At 47.9% G+C, this 20,079-nt stretch overlaps 2 protein-coding genes across 2 annotated transcripts; one reads left to right on the forward strand and one right to left on the reverse strand.

Moving 5' to 3' along the window:
- Positions 1–475: 475 nt before the first annotated feature.
- LOC131569681 (translocon-associated protein subunit beta) lies at positions 476–6,202 on the reverse strand. The gene is made up of 6 exons (XM_058821937.1): positions 6,131–6,202; positions 3,978–4,132; positions 3,222–3,320; positions 2,741–2,849; positions 2,118–2,195; positions 476–1,435 (listed from the first exon to the last, which is right to left on the reverse strand). Exons 2-6 carry the CDS (start codon positions 4,130–4,132, stop codon positions 1,325–1,327), a joined length of 552 nt encoding a protein of 183 aa, XP_058677920.1. The 5' UTR covers positions 6,131–6,202; the 3' UTR covers positions 476–1,324.
- On the forward strand, positions 5,070–10,108 carry LOC131569340 (translocon-associated protein subunit beta-like). Its single transcript, XM_058821533.1, has 6 exons — positions 5,070–5,098; positions 5,958–6,183; positions 7,999–8,213; positions 8,569–8,677; positions 9,223–9,300; positions 9,981–10,108. Exons 1-6 carry the CDS (start codon positions 5,070–5,072, stop codon positions 10,089–10,091), a joined length of 768 nt encoding a protein of 255 aa, XP_058677516.1. The 3' UTR covers positions 10,092–10,108.
- The last annotated feature ends 9,971 nt before the right edge of the window (positions 10,109–20,079 follow it).

Here is a 20,079-nt window from a genome sequence, read left to right on the forward strand (position 1 = left end):
TTTAAAGCATATTTCTTCTAGAATTTTCTCCAAACCAAGACACAAAGTTTGGGACGGGCTGGGCAAGCCCAGGATGTTCAGTGAGGCCAAGGGCAGGTGCAATGCACACTGTCATGGTGTTCCTTTTATATTATTACAAAATCCTCAAACCCTCCACACACCAAACTGTGTGCAGAACAAAAAAGAACAGCAAGAACACAATCCTCTGCTCAACAAAACACATCATGGGCACCCAGAGAACACCAACAACCTCCCTCAGTGCTCCTTTTGGGCAAAGCAGCAGCTGTGACCTCCTCTGTCAAATCAGGTCTGTGATGTCACCAGAGCCATCTCGGTCCCACAGGGTGGCAGCACCTGCAGGCGACCCTGAGATATGATACTGTTATAGATACATATTATAATATTGGCTTTTTGCAAATATTTTAATGGATTCTATATGTGTAATGTTAAAGTAACTTTGTTATAAAGATGTAGTTTTTATTTCTGTTATTAAGCTTAGACATAATAGTGAAATAGCTGATATAAGGATGCTTGTGTTAAAATGCCTGCTGGGATGGGATAACATCCAATGAACACAGGATGAGGACACCTGTACAGATCAGCCAATTATCAGCACCCACTGTCTGAAGAAAATATGGACCAAGGCCCAAAAAAACAGGAAGTGATAAAGGAGCCAAAACTACAGCCAAGAAACAGGCAAGCTCTAAAAAGGCAGACCCAAGGAGGAGACATGTAAAATAGTCTCTGGAATATGTAAACTAGTTTATGGAGATGCATAAGGGTCTATGAATATGCTGATGTAAGGGAAAATGCATTTAAGGGGTTTCCCCAAAGGTGACAGGGTGCTCTTGGCTCAGTGTCAAGATGCACCCAGCCATAATAACCTTTGCTCCAAGGTCGTTATTTCCTACTGTCCTTTATTAAAAGTTTTAAATTTTCACAGAACAGGGAAGGTGTTTCAGAAAGCTGCAGCAGGCAGAGGAGAGCTGGAGGCTGCACAGGGGACAGAGCCCCACAGACAGGCCCCTCTGGGCACCAACACACTGCACTGCTCGGATTGCTGCAGCTGCACACGAGAGAGGGGCTGGACAAGGCAGTTTGGGACTTCTGCTTGTTCTGTTTGCTTGTTTCTCCATTAGAACACAGAGGACACCTCACAGCTGCTGCTGCAGCCACCGAATCCTTTGCCCAGAGGGCTGAAGCACCAGGCAGGCAGCACCTGGCAGGGGATGGATCCCGACCCAGCTGCTCTTCTTGGGGGTTTGGGGTGTCCTTTCCCGAGCTCTGGGCTGCTGCTGCTGCTGCTGCTGGCATTGGGCTCTGCTCAGTTCTTTTTGCTCTTGGGGGTGTCATACTTCCTCTTGCTCGAGTACCAGAGCAGCAGGGGGATCCCGATGGAGGGCAGGGTCATCACGCCAAACGCTGCCCAGTCCAGCTAGAGGGAGAAATTAAAGAGAAAAGTCAAAACAAGCCAGGCCAGGGGAGTCTTAGAGCAATGAGGTCAGAGGAGGAGAGGCAGGAGACACCTCACACTGTCTGCAGCTTCCTCACATGGGGAAGCAGAGGGGCAGGCGCTGACCACTGCCCTCAGTGACCATGACAGGACCCAAGGGAGCGCCCACAGCTGTGTCAGGACAGGCAGCATTAAAGGCTGGATATTCAGAAAAGGCTCTTTCTCCCACAGGATGCTCTCCCAGGCACTGCAAGAGGCTCCCCAGGAAAGTGGCCACAGCACCGAGCTTGACACGAGCCCAAGCAGTTTGGATAGGGCTGACAGGCACATGGTTGACATTCCTGGGGTTGTCTCTGCAGGGCCAGGAGTTGGACTCCACAATCCTTGTGGGTCCCTTCCAGCCTAGGAGCTTCTAAGATTCTGCTCTCAGATTTTCTGCCTCAAATGCCACAGTGCGGCTCCTTCACACAGGGAGCTGGGATGGAAACTAAGCCGCTGAGTGTGACAGTTCTCTGGAGAACTGACAGGAACCAACTCCAGCTCCCTCTGGAGCTCTCCAGGTGACTGCAGGGCAAGCCACACACCCCATGTGCAAGCAGGAAGCCACCACACTGGGCTGCAGCTGCCTGCTGCACTTTTCCATTGTCCATGGAAGGGTACTCACAAAGTGAGGGGAGAACCTCCTGTCGAAGTCACGCTGAGCCAGGATTCCTCCCTGCCCAGGAGCACTGGTGAAGCCAACCTGGAAAAGGCAGGGGAAAGACTTTGCCACCTTTCCTGCTTGCTCCAGAACTGAGTGAGGCTGAGAGCAACACAGACATGCATCACCTCGACCATGCAGCTCTGGGAGCACAGTCAGGTGTGTCTGCAGGTGTCACAGACACGTTTTATGAAAAATCCTTTCCTTAGGATTTTCCTCCTGAGTAGCTGGGAGGCCTCAGGAACAAAATGTAAACAATGATTATCTGCTGCTGTGGAATGCAACAGGTGCATCTGTGATTGGTCTCATGTGGTTGTTTCTAATTAATGGTCAATCACAGCCCAGCTGGCTCAGACTCTCTGTCCAAGACACAAGCCTTTGTTATTCATTCCTTCTTTTTCTATTCTTAGCCAGCTTTCTGATGAAATCCTTCCTTCTATTCTTTTAGTATAGTTATAATATAATATGTATCATAAAATAATAAATCAAGCCTTCTGAAACATGGAGTCAGATGCTCATCTCTTCCCTCATCCCCAGACCCCTGTGAACACCCTCACATGCAGGGATCCCACAAATCAGGCACTTACCACCACCTGGGCACCCTCCTGTGCCAGGTACGTGATGGTGGCAGAGGTGAAGTTGAAGTACCCAGCCTTGAGAGGCCGCAGAACCACGGTGTGGGACACGTTGCTGGCTCTGGGAGTTGGATGTTAAGGAACACTGCTGCATTTCAGGAAGAAAAGGGAGGAGATGGGAAAGAGCAAGCAGGAGCCAGGTGAAAAAGTCAGTGCTGCTAACAGATCTGAGTGCTCGTGGTCATAGACAGCCAGAGCCAGCCAAGGCTGACCCAGCTGCTCCTCCACAGGCACAGGAACCACCCCAGCCCCTGCTCCTGTCTGCAAGGAACTTTGTTTCTACACTGCACCATCCAGAAGAGCAGGGCTTTGGATCTGGCACCCTGTCCAGGCTCTGGAAGGAATTTCAGGGACAGCAGATGAAGACAGGATCAAGCTGCAGGATACTCAGGGGCAAGAAAGTTGGGAGAAATTTCCAAACATGAAAAGATACGGAGCAATCCTGTCCCACTTGACGTTGAGCATGCCAGAGACAATGCCAAAATCTTCTGGGGGGAAGGAATCATCCGACAGCTCCACGTCTAGGGCAGCACTGAACACAACAAAGAGAGGGATGAGACAGGAATCTTAAGCTTTGCCATCTGCCCACAGGCTCTGCAGCAAAGTGCACTCACACTTCCATCTTGACCAAATCAAAGAATTGGTTTTTCAGAGATAAAATGTCACCAGTAGAAGGTGAGGAGGAGAGTTGAGGTATCTTACAGGGAGACTGCAGAGGGAGGAAGGCAAAGCTGAGAGAAACAAACACAAGGACAGGAAAACCACCATTTTTTCCACAATACAATTTGGCAGTTTGCTGAACTTAGATACCATCCCATGGATACACATGCTGGCCTAAATAACAACCAAATCCCACATATAAAATTACAAGATCTCATTTAATGTTGTATCAATTCAACATTACACCACCATATATTCTTCTGTTAGCAGTACTGCACTCAGTATGCATTATTCTGCCTTTAAAAATAAAATATCTAAAAAAAACCAAAATCTTAAAGCCCATTAATAGTGTCCTGCATTTGTTCAATCAGCTTTTCATTCTGCAAATGAAGCTTTTTACCAGCATGGTGGAAGTTCTGTTTTACCTTTGTCAGATCTTTAGTTAATCCTGACAGCAAGAATGAATTTTCAGAAAGCCAGAAAGGGAGCTGCATGCGTGGGGAACAGAGTGTCACAGGACAGGGCTTACCTGGAGCCAACATTGTAGATGTTGTACTGCAAAGTCAAGTCCTTGCCCTCCACTGCATATCTGTTTAACAGGGATTTGGAGGCCAGGAGCCTGGCACCATCCTCACAGTGAGCCACAGACACCAGAGCAAGCAGGGCAAGGAGAGGGAGCTTCATCTAGAAACACAAAGAAATGGAATTGATCATCTGAAATCTCTGAACTTGCCTGTGAGGGTGTAAGAATTGGCACAGCAGTGTCCCAAATCTGCAGCCATGGAAGAAAAGCTCGTGATCTTCTCCCCTTTCAAAGCCCTGGCCAGTACAATTCCCTTTTACAGAATTGTGGAACATCCTGAGTTGAAAGGGACCCAAAAGCATCATCAAGTCCAAGCCCTGGCCCTGCACACCTCAATAATGGGCAAAGCTTTCACATCAATAAGCCTCTTCTAGAAACTTCCAGAGCAAAAGCTTTGGTAATTAACAACTTCATCAGTTTTAGCAACTGATGGTTAATTGCCCTTGCAAAGCCTGGCCACTTTCAGCGCTGTTTTAGACAACAGAATTAGTCCTTAGAAAGCACATTACTACTACTATTAGTATCATTATTATTACAACATTAAGATGGAAGGAAGGAAGGAAGGAGAGAGAAAAGAAAGAAAGAAAGAAAGAAAGAAAGAAAGAAAGAAAGAAAGAAAGAAAGAAAGAAAGAAAGAAAGAAAGAAAGAAAGAAAGAAAGAAAGAAAGAAAGAAAGAAAGAAAGAAAGAAAGAAAGAAAGAAAGAAAGAAAGAAAGAAAGAAAGAAAGAAAGAAAGAAAGAAAGAAAGAAAGAAAGAAAGAAAGAAAGAAAGAAAGAAAAGAAAGAAAAGAAAGAAAAGAAAGAAAAGAAAGAAAAGAAAGAAAAGAAAGAAAAGAAAGAAAAGAAAGAAAAGAAAGAATTCCAACATTATTATTCCCCATTTCCAGCCACTGAGAACCACCAACTCCCTCCAGTGGCTTTTATGATCCTCTGCACAAGTCCCTGCTTCAGGCCACGTGTTCTGACTGATCCAAACCCAGCGCTGAGAGGACCAGGGGACAACAGGAACGCCACAGATGTGACCAGTGAGGACACCTGATGGTGTTAAATGCAAAACCTGCTTCAATGTCAGGGCCTCTGCCCTCCACAGTCACAGGGAGGTGGTTGGGGTTGGACAGGGCAGTAAAGAAAATGCAATTGTACCCCCCTGTCATGGGCAAGGACAGCTTCCACTAGCCCAGGCTGCTCCAAGCCCCATCCAACCTGGCCTTCCAGGGATGGGGCAGCCTCAGCTTCTCTGGACAACCCGTGCCAGGGCCTCACCTCCCTCACAGGCACCAATTTCTTCCCAATATCCCATCTAACCCTGCCCTCTGGCAGCGGGAAGCCTTGTTTTGTCACTCCAGGCCCTTGTCAGAGTCCCTCCCCAGCTCTCTTGGAGCCCCTTTAGGCCCTGGAAGGGGCTCTGAGGTCTCCCTGGAGCCTTTACTTCTCTAAGCTGAGCACCCCCATTCTCCCAGCCTGTGCCCAGAGCAGAGGAGCTCCAGAGCCCTCAGATCATCTCTGTGGCCTCCCCTGGGCTCACTGCAGCAGCTCCTTGTCCTCCCTGTGCTGGGGAGCCCAGAGCTGGAGGCAGCTCTGCAGGGCAGGGTCTCAGCAGAGCAGAGGGGCAGAATCCCCCCCTCACACGCTGCCCACGCTGTTGGGGATGTGCCCAGATCAGCGTTGGCATTCTGGGCTCCCAATGCACGTTGCCACAGCGTGCTGAGCTTCTTGTCAGTGTGCCATGCCCCCACATCCTTCCCAGGGCTGCTCTCCATCCATTCTCCCCCAGCCTGTGTTTGTGTTTTGGGGTGCCCCAGTGGAGGTGCAGCACCTGCCCTTGGCCTCGCTGAACCTCCCGGGCTTGGAAGCCCCTTCCTTCCCCCCAGCCGTGCCCTGCTGCAGCCCAGGCTGCTCCTGCCCCCTCACGAAACCTCCCAACAGGGAACCGCCCGCTTTAACCACGCTGCCCGCGGAAATCCCGGCCCTGACGCTCCAGCCGGTCCTTCCTGGCCCCTCAGAGCCGATCCTCTCCTACAGACCCGTCCCGAGAGCCGAGGACGCGCACTCCAGCGGCCCCGAGCCTCCCGTCCCTCACCGTCCTTCCCGCCCCTCACCGTCTCTGCCGCCGCCAACGCCGCAAAGACGAGTCAGCGCCACCGAGGCGGAAGTGACGCACACGAACCACGCCTCAGGAAAACCCTATGCCCCCTGGGAAATGGAGTCCTGTGGGCGCCCAGGGGCTCCGCGCCTGCGCAGAGCGCGTTTCCTGCGCTGCCCATTGCCCACGGGGGCGGAAGCAGGGGCGGGCGCTGCTGTTAGTTATAGATGGGACTTTTAGTTGTACTGGGGACTTCATTTGTAGTTGGTGCTTTTAGTTATCGTTGAGACTTTTAGTTATAGTCGATGCTTTTAGTTATAGTTGGTGCTTTTAGTTATAGTTGGGACTTTTATTGTTGGGACTTATAGTTGGTGCTTTTAGTTATAGTTGAGACTTTTAGTTGTAGTTGGTGCTTTTAGTTATAGTTGGGACTTTTAATTATAATTGGTGCTTTTAGTTATTGTTGAGACTTTTAGTTGTAGTTGGTGCTTTTAGTTATAGTTGGGACTTTTAGTTATTGTTGGGATTTTTAGTTTTAGTTGGTGCTTTTAGTTATAGTTGGTACTTTTAGTTATAATTGGGACTTTTAGTTGTAGTTGGGACTTTTAGTTACTGCTGCCCCATCCAGACTAGATCCTGTAATTAGAGCATGAGCCATCCCCATCTCCTGCAGGAAACGAAAACCTTCTGTGAAATACAAAGCTGTGTTTGGTGTCAGGTACAAACAGGCGACTTGTGTATTTGTGATTGCAATATGTGTGGAGACCGACAATGGGACAGTTGCGAATTCTAATAATAACTGAGGAAAGTAAAGCATGGAAAAAGGCCTCTGAACCTATCTTTTGTTTGCAATTAACCTTGGTTGATTTGGGAGCATTGGAATTAAAGTGTTAAAGATGTTGCTCTTTGCTTGTAGTTAATCCTTACAGAGTTCTGCAATAATAACCTTTTGAAGAACAATTTTAGAATATTGCTTGTATCCTTGAAACTATAGCTTTAGAATACAGATAAAGGAAATATGCTTATCTCACACCTTAATAAAGCAGAGAAAAACAGCTTGAGAAAGGAAGATGAACATCACCTCAAGGGTTTATGGTTTTGACCAAGGGAAGCTGGACATCACTGTTATGAGATTTATAGTCCTTGCAATTAAAAGGGGGACATGCATCTGGGGAGCTGGACCCCACCAGAGGGGATACATCCTGAGAAAAATTAAATCACAATGGTGTATAGAATTGCGATGTAAAAATCAGGAATAGAAACTGCTGATGAGTAAAAAAATTGGAATAGAAATTGCTGAGGAAGCTCATGAGTACCCCTATAAATACCTGTAATCCTCAACTATCGGTGTGCAGAGGGAAAACTTCCCCCACTGTACCCAGCACTGGATTGCTCATACTTTACCATATTAATTAATAAATTGATTGCTGCTTGAACATTGGCCTAGTCAAGCTTCTTACTGATAACACTTCTGCCTGGAACGTAAGTTTCTGAGGATGGCAGTAATTCACCAATTCCTCAGCTCATGGCGCCGCGCTGGGCCGGGCTCTCGTAGGAAGGCTCTGCAGAAGAGCAGCAGGTGTGTCTCGGCACCACGAGGAGCTCTGGCCACGCCAGCAGCCTGCCCAGGTGCACGGGGGATGTGTAAAGCACTGGGGAAGGAGAGAAGGAGAAGGAGCAGGGCTAAATTCCCCAAGAATCATGTGCACAGAACCCCAGGGCCTCCCTTCCTGCACTCAGGGCTCCCTGCTTGACTCACACCCCAGAGAGTCAAACAAGAGGTGTCCCGACCTCCCTGGTGCAAAGCCAGCAGCACAAGAAACCTTCTGGTGTTTCCAGCCCTGCAGGAAGCCCCCAGAGCTCCCCTGTGCCTGTGTCTATCAGGCAGAGTACCTCTGGTGGGAGAAAGGCCTCAGGACCCTGCTCTGGACAGATTTTGCTCCTCACACACACGTGGAGCAGCAGCTGGGTCTGTTTGTTGTGTTCAGTGCTGCTCTGGACGTGGAGCTGTCGGATGATTCCTTCCCCCCAGAAGATTTTGGCATTGTCTCTGGCACGCTCAACGTCAAGTGGGACAGGCTTGCTCCATATCTTTTCATGTTTTGAAATTTCTCCCAACTCTCTTTCTTGCTTCTGCAGCTTTAACCTGTCTTCATTTGCTGTCCCTGAAATTCCTTCCAGAGCCTGGACAGGGTGCCAGATCCAAAGCCCTGCTCTTCTGGATGGTGCAGTGTAGAAACAAAGTTCCTTGCAGACAGGAGCAGGGGCTGGGGTGGTTCCTGTGCCTGTGGAGGAGCAGCTGGGTCAGCCTTGGCTGGCTCTGGCTGTCTGTGACCACGAGCACTCAGATCTGTCAGCAGCACTGACTTTTTCACCTGGCTCCTGCTTGCTCTTTCCCATCTCCTCCCTTTTCTTCCTGAAATGCAGCAGTGTTCCTTAACATCCAACTCCCAGAGCCAGCAACGTGTCCCACACCGTGGTTCTGCGGCCTCTCAAGGCTGGGTACTTCAACTTCACCTCTGCCACCATCACGTACCTGGCACAGGAGGGTGCCCAGGTGGTGGTAAGTGCCTGATTTGTGGGATCCCTGCATGTGGGGGTGTTCACAGGGGTCTGGGGATGAGGGAAGAGATGAGCATCTGACTCCATGTTTCAGAAGGCTTGATTTATTATTTTATGATATGTATTATATTAAAAGTATACTAAAAGAATAGAAGGAAGGATTTCATCAGAAGGCTGGCTAAGAATAGAAAAAGAAGGAATGAATAACAAAGGCTTGTGTCTTGGACAGAGAGTCTGAGCCAGCTGGGCTGTGATTGGCATTAATTAGAAACAACCACATGAGACCAATCACAGATGCACCTGTTGCATTCCACAGCAGCAGATAATCATTGTTTACATTTTGTTCCTGAGGTCTCCCAGCTTCTCAGGAGGAAAAATCCTAAGGAAAGGATTTTTCATAAAACGTGTTTGTGACACCTGCAGACACACCTGACTGTGCTCCCAGAGCTGCATGGTCGAGGTGATGCATGTCTGTGTTGCTCTCAGCCTCACTCAGTTCTGGAGTGAGCAGGAAAGGTGGCAAAGTCTTTCCCCTGCCTTTTCCAGGTTGGCTTCACCAGTGCTCCTGGGCAGGGAGGAATCCTGGCTCAGCGTGACTTCGACAGGAGGTTCTCCCCTCACTTTGTGAGTACCCTTCCATGGACAATGGAAAAGTGCAGCAGGCAGCTGCAGCCCAGTGTGGTGGTTCCTGCTTGCACATGGGGTGTGTGGCTTGCCCTGCAGTCACCTGGAGAGCTCCAGAGGGAGCTGGAGTTGGTTCCTGTCAGTTCTCCAGGAACTGTCATAGAAGCGGCTTAGTTTCCATCCCAGCTCCCTGTGTGAAGGAGCCGCACTGTGGCATTTGAGGCAGAAAATCTGAGAGCAGAACCTTAGAATCTTCTAGGCTGGAAGGGACCCACAAGGATTGTGGAGTCCAACTCTTGGCCCTGCAGAGACAACCCCAGGAATGCCAACCATGTGCCTGTCAGCCCTATCCAAACTGCTTGGGCTCGTGTCAAGCTCGGTGCTGTGGCCACTTTCCTGGGGAGCCTCTTGCAGTGCCTGGGAGAGCATCCTGTGGGAGAAAGAGCCTTTTCTGAATATCCAGCCTTTAATGCTGCCTGTCCTGACACAGCTGTGGGCGCTCCCTTGGGTCCTGTCATGGTCACTGAGGGCAGTGGTCAGCGCCTGCCCCTCTGCTTCCCCATGTGAGGAAGCTGCAGACAGTGTGAGGTGTCTCCTGCCTCTCCTCCTCTGACCTCATTGCTCTAAGATTCCCCGGCCTGGATTGTTTTGACTTTTCCCTTAACAGTTTCTCCCTCTAGCTGGACTGGGCAGCATTTGGCGTGATGACCCTGCCCTCCATCGGGATCCCCCTGCTGCTCTGGTACTCGAGCAAGAGGAAGTATGACACCCCCAAGAGCAAAAAGAACTGAGCAGAGCCCAATGCCAGCAGCAGCAGCAGCAGCCCAGAGCTCAGGAAAGGACACCCCCAAACCCCCAAGAAGAGCAGCTGGGTCGGGATCCATCCCCTGCCAGGTGCTGCCTGCCTGGTGCTTCAGCCCTCTGGGCAAAGGATTCGGTGGCTGCAGCAGCAGCTGTGAGGTGTCCTCTGTGTTCTAATGGAGAAACAAGCAAAAAGAACAAGTAGAAGTCCAAACTGCCTTGTCCAGCCCCTCTCTCGTGTGCAGCTGCAGCAATCCGAGCAGTGCAGTGTGTTGGTGCCCAGAGGGGCCTGTCTGTGGGGCTCTGTCCCCTGTGCTCTCTCCAGCACCCATTTGCCTGCTGCAGTTTTCTGCAGGGGGTCATATCTCAGTGTCCCCTCCAGGTGCTGCCTGCCCTGTGGGACAGAGATGGCTCTGGTGACGCCACAAACCTGATTTGATAGAGGATGTCACAGCTGCTGCTTTGTCCTGTCGATGCTGTTCTCTGAGCCACCAGCCTGCCCAGGTCCATGGTGGGCTTGTAAAGCCATGAGGGTGGGGTGCTGGGAGGAGGATCAGGGATAAATTCCCCAAGAATCAGGTGCACAGGCTGGGAAACTCTCCCTGCACTGGGGATGCTCTGCTTACCTACACCCACCCACAGCCCCCTCCCCACGACAGGCTGCAGCTTTCTGCTGACACTGGATCAGGACATGACCTGACCTCCCTGGTGCAAAGGCAGTAACAAAACAACCCTGCTGGCATTTCCAGCACTGCAGGAAGCTTTCCCTGTGCCCTTGTTCCTCAGGCAGCTCCCTCTGGTGGGAAAAGGGCTGTTCTGTTCACATTTTCCCCTTGCACACACCCAGATGAGTGGCCCATGGGCACCAGTGCAGGGCCCTCTCACTGCTGTGTGTGCTGGGAAAACCCTTTCACTGGAGATCCCAGCCTGTGCCAGCACCTCTTCCTACATCCACTTTCTTCTTTCCCTGCTGCTTCAGGCAGAAGTTCTCCAAGCTGCAGACAATGAAATGCAGGACAGAAGTCCAATCCCTGTTGGCCATTGAGGCCACTCTCTACCCTCTCACCCCACCTGTCTATGTGGATTGCTGCAGCCAGGGCAGCTCCTGGCAGTCTTGAAGCACTGATGCCACACCTGTCCTGCCTCTTAGAACCTCAGGCCCTTTTCTGTGGAGCAAGAGCATTTTTGGGAACTGTTTCATTCCCCCCAGTGAGCCCCTGTCTCGGTGCTGCTGGTCAGTATGTGATGGCTTTCAGGCCAGAAGAGATCCCACAGCTCCATTGCCACCCACACAACTGTGTTCTGGAAGACTCTGCCTTGGGTTAAGGAGGGGGGCAGCCACACAGAAGGGGTTCCAAGAGGGTTCTGTGGTTGCTGGCTGGGTCTGAGAGCAAAGAAAGATAGGATTTTTGGTATGGGGGTTATGGGGACAAGATGGAGGAATCTGGGCGTGTCCAGCCTTTCTTCTTCTTCTTTTTCTCCATTTTCTGCAGTGATGTTGGCACTTTGAGATTGGTTTAGAGTAGAAGTGCACTGTCTAACATAGGTGATAGGTATTGGGAATTAAATGTAAATTTGTTATATTTAGAATATAAGTTCACTGTCTAACATAGGTGATGGGTATTGGGAATTAAGTGTAAATATGTTATACCCTTAGTTTGTAGCATAAAAGGACAACACAGAGAGTGCCTGTGGCTGCCCTCCTGAGCAGATCTTGGCTGGGCAGAAAGAAAATTTTATAGATAAGAATTAATAAACAACCTCAAGACAGAAAAGTGAAGATTCCAGACTCGTTCTTCATTTGCACGGGCTGAAGCAGAGACATCCTGCACATCTCAGGGCAGCAATTATCAACACAACCTGAGACTCCTGTGTGTAGTTTTGACTTTGGTGGGAGACCCCAGTGAGACCCCAGTGCAGCCCATCTTCCAAACGTGGCTGGGATTGATTCTGCATTAATGGTCTCATATCCAGTGTGTGTGTCCCAGCAGCATCTCTCTTGGCCAAGTGCAGATGTCCCTCCTAACTGTGTAACACAAAAACCCTTAATCAGGATAAAACTGTGTATTTTGGGGGAGAAAATTTATTGGTAGTAGTTTACAGCTGTGCAAGTTCATTTAATGCAAAAGGACAATCAAAACTTCTGTCATAGGAGCATTTTTACTGGGTGTGTATAACCACACACACCTCTCTCCTCAGGATAAAGTGAATTACTGAGATTTGTTCCTCATTTTACTCTTTAAAGTTTTACACTTCAGTTTCAGTTTTACTGTCCAAGCAAGAGTGGTGTGCAGCAGCAGTGCAAGGACTGGAGCTGCTGGGGGTGGGGATACCTCCCCTTGTTCTTGCAGGGGAGGAGTTTCTTAATTTTGAATGGCATTGTTAAAAATAACGATCTGCTGGTCAGAGCTGTTTCCCTTGTTTTGTGTCTCTTTGGGAGGTTGGGGTGAGATTATGTCTGTTGGGACATCTGAATGTCAGAGTGGGAGGTGGGCAATGAAAGAGCAGGGGTGAGGAGGATGAGGGGATGTCCACCCCCAAAAGGTGCCTGTGGTGGTTTCAACAACAAATGAGGAGCTCAGCTCCAAACAAGCCACTGTCCTTCCCCTCCCGCTGTCAAGGGAGGGACAGTAAATCAGAGATGATTACTTAAAAATAACAATTTATTAAAAAATAAAATCATAAAGCAATGGAATGAGACATACACGATGGAAAGAAATTTGTACAGAAATAAAGGAAAATGTTTTAAGCGGCAAAAATCAAGGTGTTTAATAGTTCCCTTGTAACAAAGAGAAAATGGCTGCTGCTTTCCTTAGCAGCTCTGGTGGCCCAGGAGGACAGAGACAGGGTGGTGGTGAGGCTCTCTTGGCTCTTCCTCCCTGAAATTAAAAAACTGTGGTGTCAGGGGCTTGTGGAGTAATTCTGATGGTGGATGGGAGGTGCTGGCATTGCCTGGTGAGCTCCAGAGCTGCAGCATCAGTTTCCCTGCTCCCTCTCAGTGACAGCAGCAGAGTTTTGGCACTTCCCTGCCTCTTCCTGCCCTTTCTGCAGCAGCTGGGCTCTCCCTCAGCTGGGCTGGACTCAGCTGGGTTTGGGCTCTTCTGCTCTTGGGGCAGGAAGGAATTCCCAGTGGGGGAAGCCAGGCACTGAAAAATGCACCCCTGGCCCCACAGGAAGATCTTTCTGTCCTTGCTCCTCTTCTCTGGGAGTAATTCTTGGATGTAATGAATTTTGGAGGCAGTATCAAAATTTCAGGGGTGGTTACCTCACAGAGAATGAATCTGGCTTTTGTCTGCGAGCGATCCTTGGGTGTATGGAATTTTGGAGGTGGAACCCAATTTTGGCTATGGGCTCCTGAATGATAATGACAGCATAGGAAGTTTTCCTGTGATAAGTGGAAGTTTCAGACAAGCCCTGACTTAGCCTCAGACTTTGGTTTAAACAGTTTAAATTTAAGGGATCACTCTGGACTGCAAATTCTAACAACGGCAAATCAGATCTATTTATAAAAATTAGTTATTTATCACACAGACAAGAGACAACAGATGAAAGATCCTAATCAGAATTACTTACTACACAGTAGAAAACTAAAGACCTACTAGTAGATTATAGCATAATATAAAACAGTGCACTATATCAAGGTAACTGTATTAAAGCTAGCAGAAGAAATAGTATTGATTAGGAGGCAAATGTAACTTACCACAAAAATGGCAATAATGCACAGAGATTCCTTCACTTAACCCCTGGGGAGTAACTGTGAAGCAGGTGTCTGTACTCACAAGAGAAACTCCACACATTTCCATGGAAATGCATAGAAGATTTGTGAAAGTTTGGTATGGCCTTTAGAGTTTGTAAAGTGAGGTGTCTCTCAGTCAAAAATCTGACTTACATTGCCAGATCTAACTTCAACAGTAAGATATTTATTGGCATTTGGGGGATGCCAGAGCATTGTACCAGAATAACTCCCTACAAAACAGCTTTTGACAGTCCTGTTTGAGTTATCTGACTGTTAACAAACAATAAAATGGTTTTTAGCCCTTGTGGGAGGGTCAGATGCCCTGCTATGGAAGGAAATTATGTCGGCCTGAAGTTTCATGTTGTCCTAGGTTGCAAGGCAATGTGTATTCTATTTGCCACCTATTAGTGGTGGGGCAGTTATCTTCTGTTCATTGGGCAGGTTTCTTTATCTCTTCCACAAACCAATCCTCCCTACAGGGACACATCTGCTGTTAAAGGGCCAGTGAGTGTCACTGCATGGCTGATAAGAATTACAGCACCCCATGGGGAGATGCTCTGCCCAGAGGGAGGAGCCAAGCATTCCCAACTGGATATAACCTGAGATTTTGGGTCACCAGCACAGCCTTTCCACTGGATTCCCAGAGGAGGAGCTGCCTTTTCCACTGGGTCTTTAGAGGAAGACTGCACCTTTCTACAGGATCCCTGCTCCAGCAGAGCCAGCCCTGACACTGCAGGAGGGCTGCAGCCACAATTCCAATGAGACTGCTGCCAACACCCTGACCCACAGGGTGTCAGGTTGGCTTCTGACTCTGTCAGTGTTGGTTTGGTTTACTGCATTGGTTTTTTTTATTTATTTTCTTCCTTAATAAAGAACTTGTCTTGGTTTGGAAAGACGGGAGTCTGCTAAGGAAGGCAGGAGCCTCCCCTGAAATGGAGAATGTAAACCCTCCCCACCTCTTCCAATTGCTATAAATTTTAAATTAAGGGGCTCTCAGGCAAAAATATGGGAGCAGGAAATAACAGTTCTTTAATATGGAAAGGAAAAAAAAATAAAGGATAAAATAAACAATGCAGTACACCAGAACAACAGTGACAGAGTCAGAACCCAACCTGACACCTGTGGGTCAGGGTGTTGGTGGCAGTCCCATTGGAAATGTGGCTGCAGCCCTCCTGCAGTGTCAGGGGTGGTTCTGTTGGAGCAGGGATCCTGTAGAGAAGGATGTATTCTTCCTCTGAAGATCCAGTGGAAGGAGAGGCAGCTGCTGTTCCTCTGGGGAATCCCGTGGAGAAAGCCATGTTGGTGTCTCAAAACCTCTGGATTATATCTGGGTAGCAATGCTTGGCTCCTCCCTCTGGGCTCACATCTCCCAATGGGATGTTATAGTTCTTATCAGCCATGCAGTGACATTTAGTATTCTGTTATCAGCAATGTCCCCTCCCGAGGGAGGTGTGAATGTGGTCACTCAAACACAGAGATAAGGCAAACTGCCCACTTGACAAAGATAATCTGCCATACAGTTGGTAATTGAAAACATCTTGCATTGCAATCTGGAACAGAACTGTTATTCCCTGCTCCCATATCTTTGCCTGAGAGCCTCCCTTAATTCCAATTTTATAACAATTCGGAGGGAGGGGATTCACAGTTTCCAGTTCAGGGAAGGCTCCTGCCTTCCTCAAGAGACACCTGTCTGTTCAAACCAAGACACAGGTGTAGATGAGAAGCAGCCCAGGGGAGGCCAAGGCCAGCCAGACCCATCTGTCCTGGCAGCTTTCACCTGGGAGCACTTCTTGCATGTGTTGCATTTTGGAGGTGGAACCAAAATTTCAGCCATGATCTCCTGGACAAGAATGGCAGTTCTTTTCCACAGGAAGTGAAGCACACAGCCCCAGTGTTGCAGGGGCAGATGAGAGGAAGCCCAGAAGAGATTACTGCCAGGCAGACCAGTCTGTCCTGGCAGCTTTTGTCTGGGAGCAATCCTTGGGTGTACTTCTCGCTTGCTTTGCCTTGTGAACCCAACCTCTGACTTGCTTTGCTTACCTTGCACACCCATTCCCTCTGTCCTGACCTGTCTACTGCTTTCATTCCTGGCCTTCTCCTGCAAGGCTTGCCCCTCCTTGGATTTCCCTTCCCATGCCTACCCCAACCTTGCCTTTCTTTGTGGACCCCTCTGTGTTCTTCCCTTGCCCTTCCTCCACTCCACTGCCTTGTACTGCCTTGCTCACCCCTCTCCCAGGCTTGACAAGAAAAGGGCTCTTGCAGGTTTTACTCCTTTCCCTGTTCCACATTGGTTGTTTTTCTGGGGGGAGTTCTGTAAATCCAGAAGGTGCTTTGCTGTTTGTTTTTCATTTCTTCTCCTTCTCCACCGCATTGTCAGAAGAAATGGACTTCTCCTCCATCCTGTCTTTGTCCCCTGGGCTACGTGATCTTCTACAGAGGCTGCCATGCTGGGTGAGGAGGCTTCCCTGCCACACTGTCCTTGGACAAGGGACAAAGTCCAGTCCATCTTGGAGAGGGGCTTCTCTGACAATTTTGTTTTCATTGTTTCTGGGGAACTGTTTCAGTCCTTGCGTTACAGCCTTTGTATTTTTTGTTATTGCTGTTTCCTTATTAATTGATGCTTTGTTTTTTAGTAAACTGGTTTTGTTTTTTTTTTTTTTTTTACTTTTATCTTCTCACATTTGCCTCTCCTTCTGTTGAAAGGGGAGTGCTTAAAACTGAAGGAGAGGTGGCTTGTTTCCCAGGCTCCACCCCATAAATAGTCTTAAACTAAGACGAATTTGGTGCACAGCTAAAGGGGCTTCAGAGAGAGAATTACAAAATAACAATATTGTCCAAAACATTTGTGTATTGGGTACAGAACTCCCTGGTCACTGTGCTTCTGGTTATATGGATAACCAGACTAACTTTGTGTATGTGTTTGTACCTCTAGAGCCATTTGCCCACCATGGGGGATGTCATTTTTCAGATCAGGGAGAGAGAGAAACCAAGGTTGCTTTGTGAATACACTCTGTGATATCAGTTTATGGAAAGTCAACATCAGTGGCAAGGAAGATCATTTTGGGTGTGTTTTCACTGTTGTTTGACTGTCCTGGTCTGGGGTGCTGCTTCTGGGGGTTTATTAATGATTGCACCCAGCCTACTGGGAGAACAGGAGAGGGTGATTTTCCCCACCCTTTTACCTCCTTCTCCCCTTGCAGGTCTGACACATCACTTTTTGAGAATGTTGACTTCCCTCAGGATGTTAAAAGACACCATAATTTGTTGCTTCTTGTGGAGCAAATACAAGTTTCCACACATAAGGCGCAAGGTCCAAGAAAGCCTCTTTTCCTGGCAGACGTTTATCTATGTGAGATGCAGCTGAAAATTTTTCAGTTCAGAATCAGACTACAAGAGTGGCAGAATGTGATGGTACATAGATGTGAGAAGGAAAGTGCATGGCACTGGTGTGTCTTGACAGAAGCAGTGTGCTCTATGGCTCCTGTGCTGGCTCATTGTCCTGTGTGAGTAGATGGATGTTTCACCCTCTGGGAGAATGAAAATGTGTGATGTTACACAGAATGAAGAAGGAGCCTGCAGAGCACCATGGCTGTGCCTTGGACCATGCCAAGGGCCATTGCAGTGTCCTTGTGCATGGCTGCCACTCAGCTGCCTGCCCCATCCAAGTTATCAGTGCCAGGGGGAAGGTCTACCACAGCTGCCTGTGCTGATAAATATTCCTAACTCAGCCCTGTGTGGAGACAATTCCATTTGGCTTTAGGCTCTGGGATCCAGGGAAGGTGGTGGTTGGGGCAGCCAGGAAGGGCACAGGAGGATGAGCACGACAGGTGCTCCCAGCCTGAGCCCAGGAGCAGCAGGGATGTGCAGCCCTGGTCTGGAAGCTGGGGCAGAAGTGTCCAGCAGAAGGAACCAAAGAGCTGCTCACACCTTTTTCAGCAGCAAAGCATATTGTGATGAGTGAGCCCGGCAATGCATAAACTAAAAATGAATGTGGCTGACAGTCTCATGCTATAAAAGGCCAATCCCACATTTTCACAGAGAGGATTTCTAGCACACCCCCCTAAGGTGTGGGTGTAGATCTTTCCCATGACTGGGGATGCCCCCCAAGGTTACACCTCAAGGCTCAGTAAAAGAGATTTGCCCACATTTGCTGATGGAGGTGAGGAACATCAATCTCTGCTTAAAAACTGGGGGTTTCTCTAGCTTTAATGAAATTGCTTCAATATTGTTTCAAAAATAGAGCATTATGCTAAAAGTTACAGCTACCTGTCCTGTGTACTAGATAATTCTAACTAAGTTCTCTTTGTCTAAGCAGCATCAATATTGTAATAGAATTAAAGAAATTATTTTATTTATATAAATATATTTGGCTAGCCATCCTTAATCCCACAAGACACAGTTGTATAAAGGTAGGGTTACATCTGTGTTCCTTTAGAGATAAACCTTTGACCACATCTGGGCCTGGGATTGGATTTAGCCACACCCAGGCTCCTCTATGAGGAGTTTAGAAAGCTGGGGCATCATTTCTGCACCTTGTGACACAAGCTGAGGGCTTCTCTAATAAATTTTGTCTGAAGCTCCCATCCTGCCTGTGACAAAGAGGGAGGTAGTTCATCAGTAATCAATGTTAGAAAGTTACTCAGTGTGGAGCAGTCACTCTCAAATTCAAGGCAAGCTGCCCTGGATATCTAAGTGAAAGCTTCCATGCTAGCTGCTCCACAGTCACAACTCTGAAAAATACCAATAGGTTAGTTACAGTAAAAACCTACACACAGTTTTTATACTGTACTTGCAGAAATATATTCAAGTTGTGTGTTTGCTGTGTGGCCTACAAAGCACAAGGAGCCAGCTTGTGATAAAGGAGGAAAACTAGAGTGTCATCTCTGCCCAGTTAGACATTCAGTTTTGCCCCAGTTCCTGCAGCTAATACTGCTCTAGGCTCAGGAACTGGATGTGGGATAATTGCCCACAATGATTGAAGGGCTGTGATTCTGCTTTTACAGACTGAGCTTCATATTTGGTTTGTGACACCAATAACGGGGTTCCAGTGCTATCCCCCCTAAATGAAGCACAGGAAATCATCAAAGATACCTAAAATGCAGGAACTTGAGAATATGGCACTAACAGAGGATGTAGAAGGGGAGAATGCAGAGTGCAGGACCCTACTGCATTGTCAGGTGTTGTTATGTAAATGGTCATTTCTAGATTTATAGGTTGCAGTCCCAGCACAGAATCCATTGGTGTAAGCAATTCCACTTATTCTAACTTTTTGGAAAAGACGCCATCTGAAAGAATTTCAGTCCTCACCATGTTTTATACTGGAGATACAGTCACAGTATTTCAGCCTGTAATTCTTTCTGTTTCTTGCAAAGCCCAAATTACAGCTTTAATTCATTTTTCCATTGGGTTATAATGTATAGCAGAGCTTAGTAATATCTTGGACCAAAATCCTAGAGATTTTTTCTGACTCTTCAGCCCAGTTGTCTGCCACAACCCCTGTAAGATTTTATCACCTAGAATTGTTACTTTCAATTCAAAAGGGTTTCCTTGCCTAAGAGTATGTAATTTGGCTTGCTCAATCCAAACTTTTTTGCAGGCATCAGAGGCTTCTTCTTCTTTCTTTGTCCATTGCCAAACAACTTTCTTCCTGGTTCATTTCTGCTGTTACAGCATTTACCATAGTGTCTTGCTGTGAGGTGAAGGGGGGTTGAAAGAGAAGAATTTTTGTGTATAAGCATTGACTTATGTAAATGATTAAACATTTTTGCTGTTAAGTTCCTATTTATTTCTGATCATGGGACGCTAACTTGCACAAGATCATTCCACATTTGTTTCCCTGTCACATATCAGGTAAGTCTTCAGTTTTGCCAGATGAATTTCATTCACCACCCGCACAGCTGGTTCCAAAATTAGAGCCCAAATTTCCCATAAGGTACTTGCTAGGACACCTCTATTACTGGTAGCACTGTGGTGCCTGGTGTAATCAAGGTCTTCAATGAAACAGGCACCCCTCTCAAAAGCTGTATTTTGATACTTTTAGTTACTGCTGCCCCATCCAGACTAGATGCTGTAATTAGAGCATGAGCCATCCCCATCTGCTGCAGGGAACTGAAACCTCCTGCCTGGAACATCAGCTTCTGAGGGATGGCACTGATTCATCAATGCTGTTAGAACTGCTGCACACAGCCCTTGATACAGCATGGGAGTGGCAAAGTCCTGCCAAACAGGACCCCTGACCCCAC

The sequence above is a fragment of the Ammospiza caudacuta genome, chromosome 30, assembly GCF_027887145.1.
Source record: "Ammospiza caudacuta isolate bAmmCau1 chromosome 30, bAmmCau1.pri, whole genome shotgun sequence".
Lineage (NCBI taxonomy): Eukaryota > Metazoa > Chordata > Aves > Passeriformes > Passerellidae > Ammospiza > Ammospiza caudacuta.

What these genes read in the sequence shown, in the direction of transcription:
- LOC131569340 (XM_058821533.1), top strand. Translation starts at nt 5,070, where the DNA reads ATGGTGTTAAATGCAAAACCTGCTTCAAT. An exon ending in TCAGCGCCACCGAGGCGGAA is followed by an intron (nt 6,184 to 7,998) that starts GTGACGCACACG and finishes TGTGTCTATCAG; the next exon opens with GCAGAGTACCTCTGGTGGGA. An exon ending in GGAGGTTCTCCCCTCACTTT is followed by an intron (nt 9,301 to 9,980) that starts GTGAGTACCCTT and finishes TTCTCCCTCTAG; the next exon opens with CTGGACTGGGCAGCATTTGG.
- LOC131569681 (XM_058821937.1), bottom strand. Translation starts at nt 4,132, where the DNA reads ATGAAGCTCCCTCTCCTTGCCCTGCTTGCTCTGGTGTCTGTGGCTCAC. An exon ending in AGGAGGGTGCCCAGGTGGTG is followed by an intron (nt 2,196 to 2,740) that starts GTAAGTGCCTGA and finishes TGCCTTTTCCAG; the next exon opens with GTTGGCTTCACCAGTGCTCC. An exon ending in GGAGGTTCTCCCCTCACTTT is followed by an intron (nt 1,436 to 2,117) that starts GTGAGTACCCTT and finishes TTCTCCCTCTAG; the next exon opens with CTGGACTGGGCAGCGTTTGG.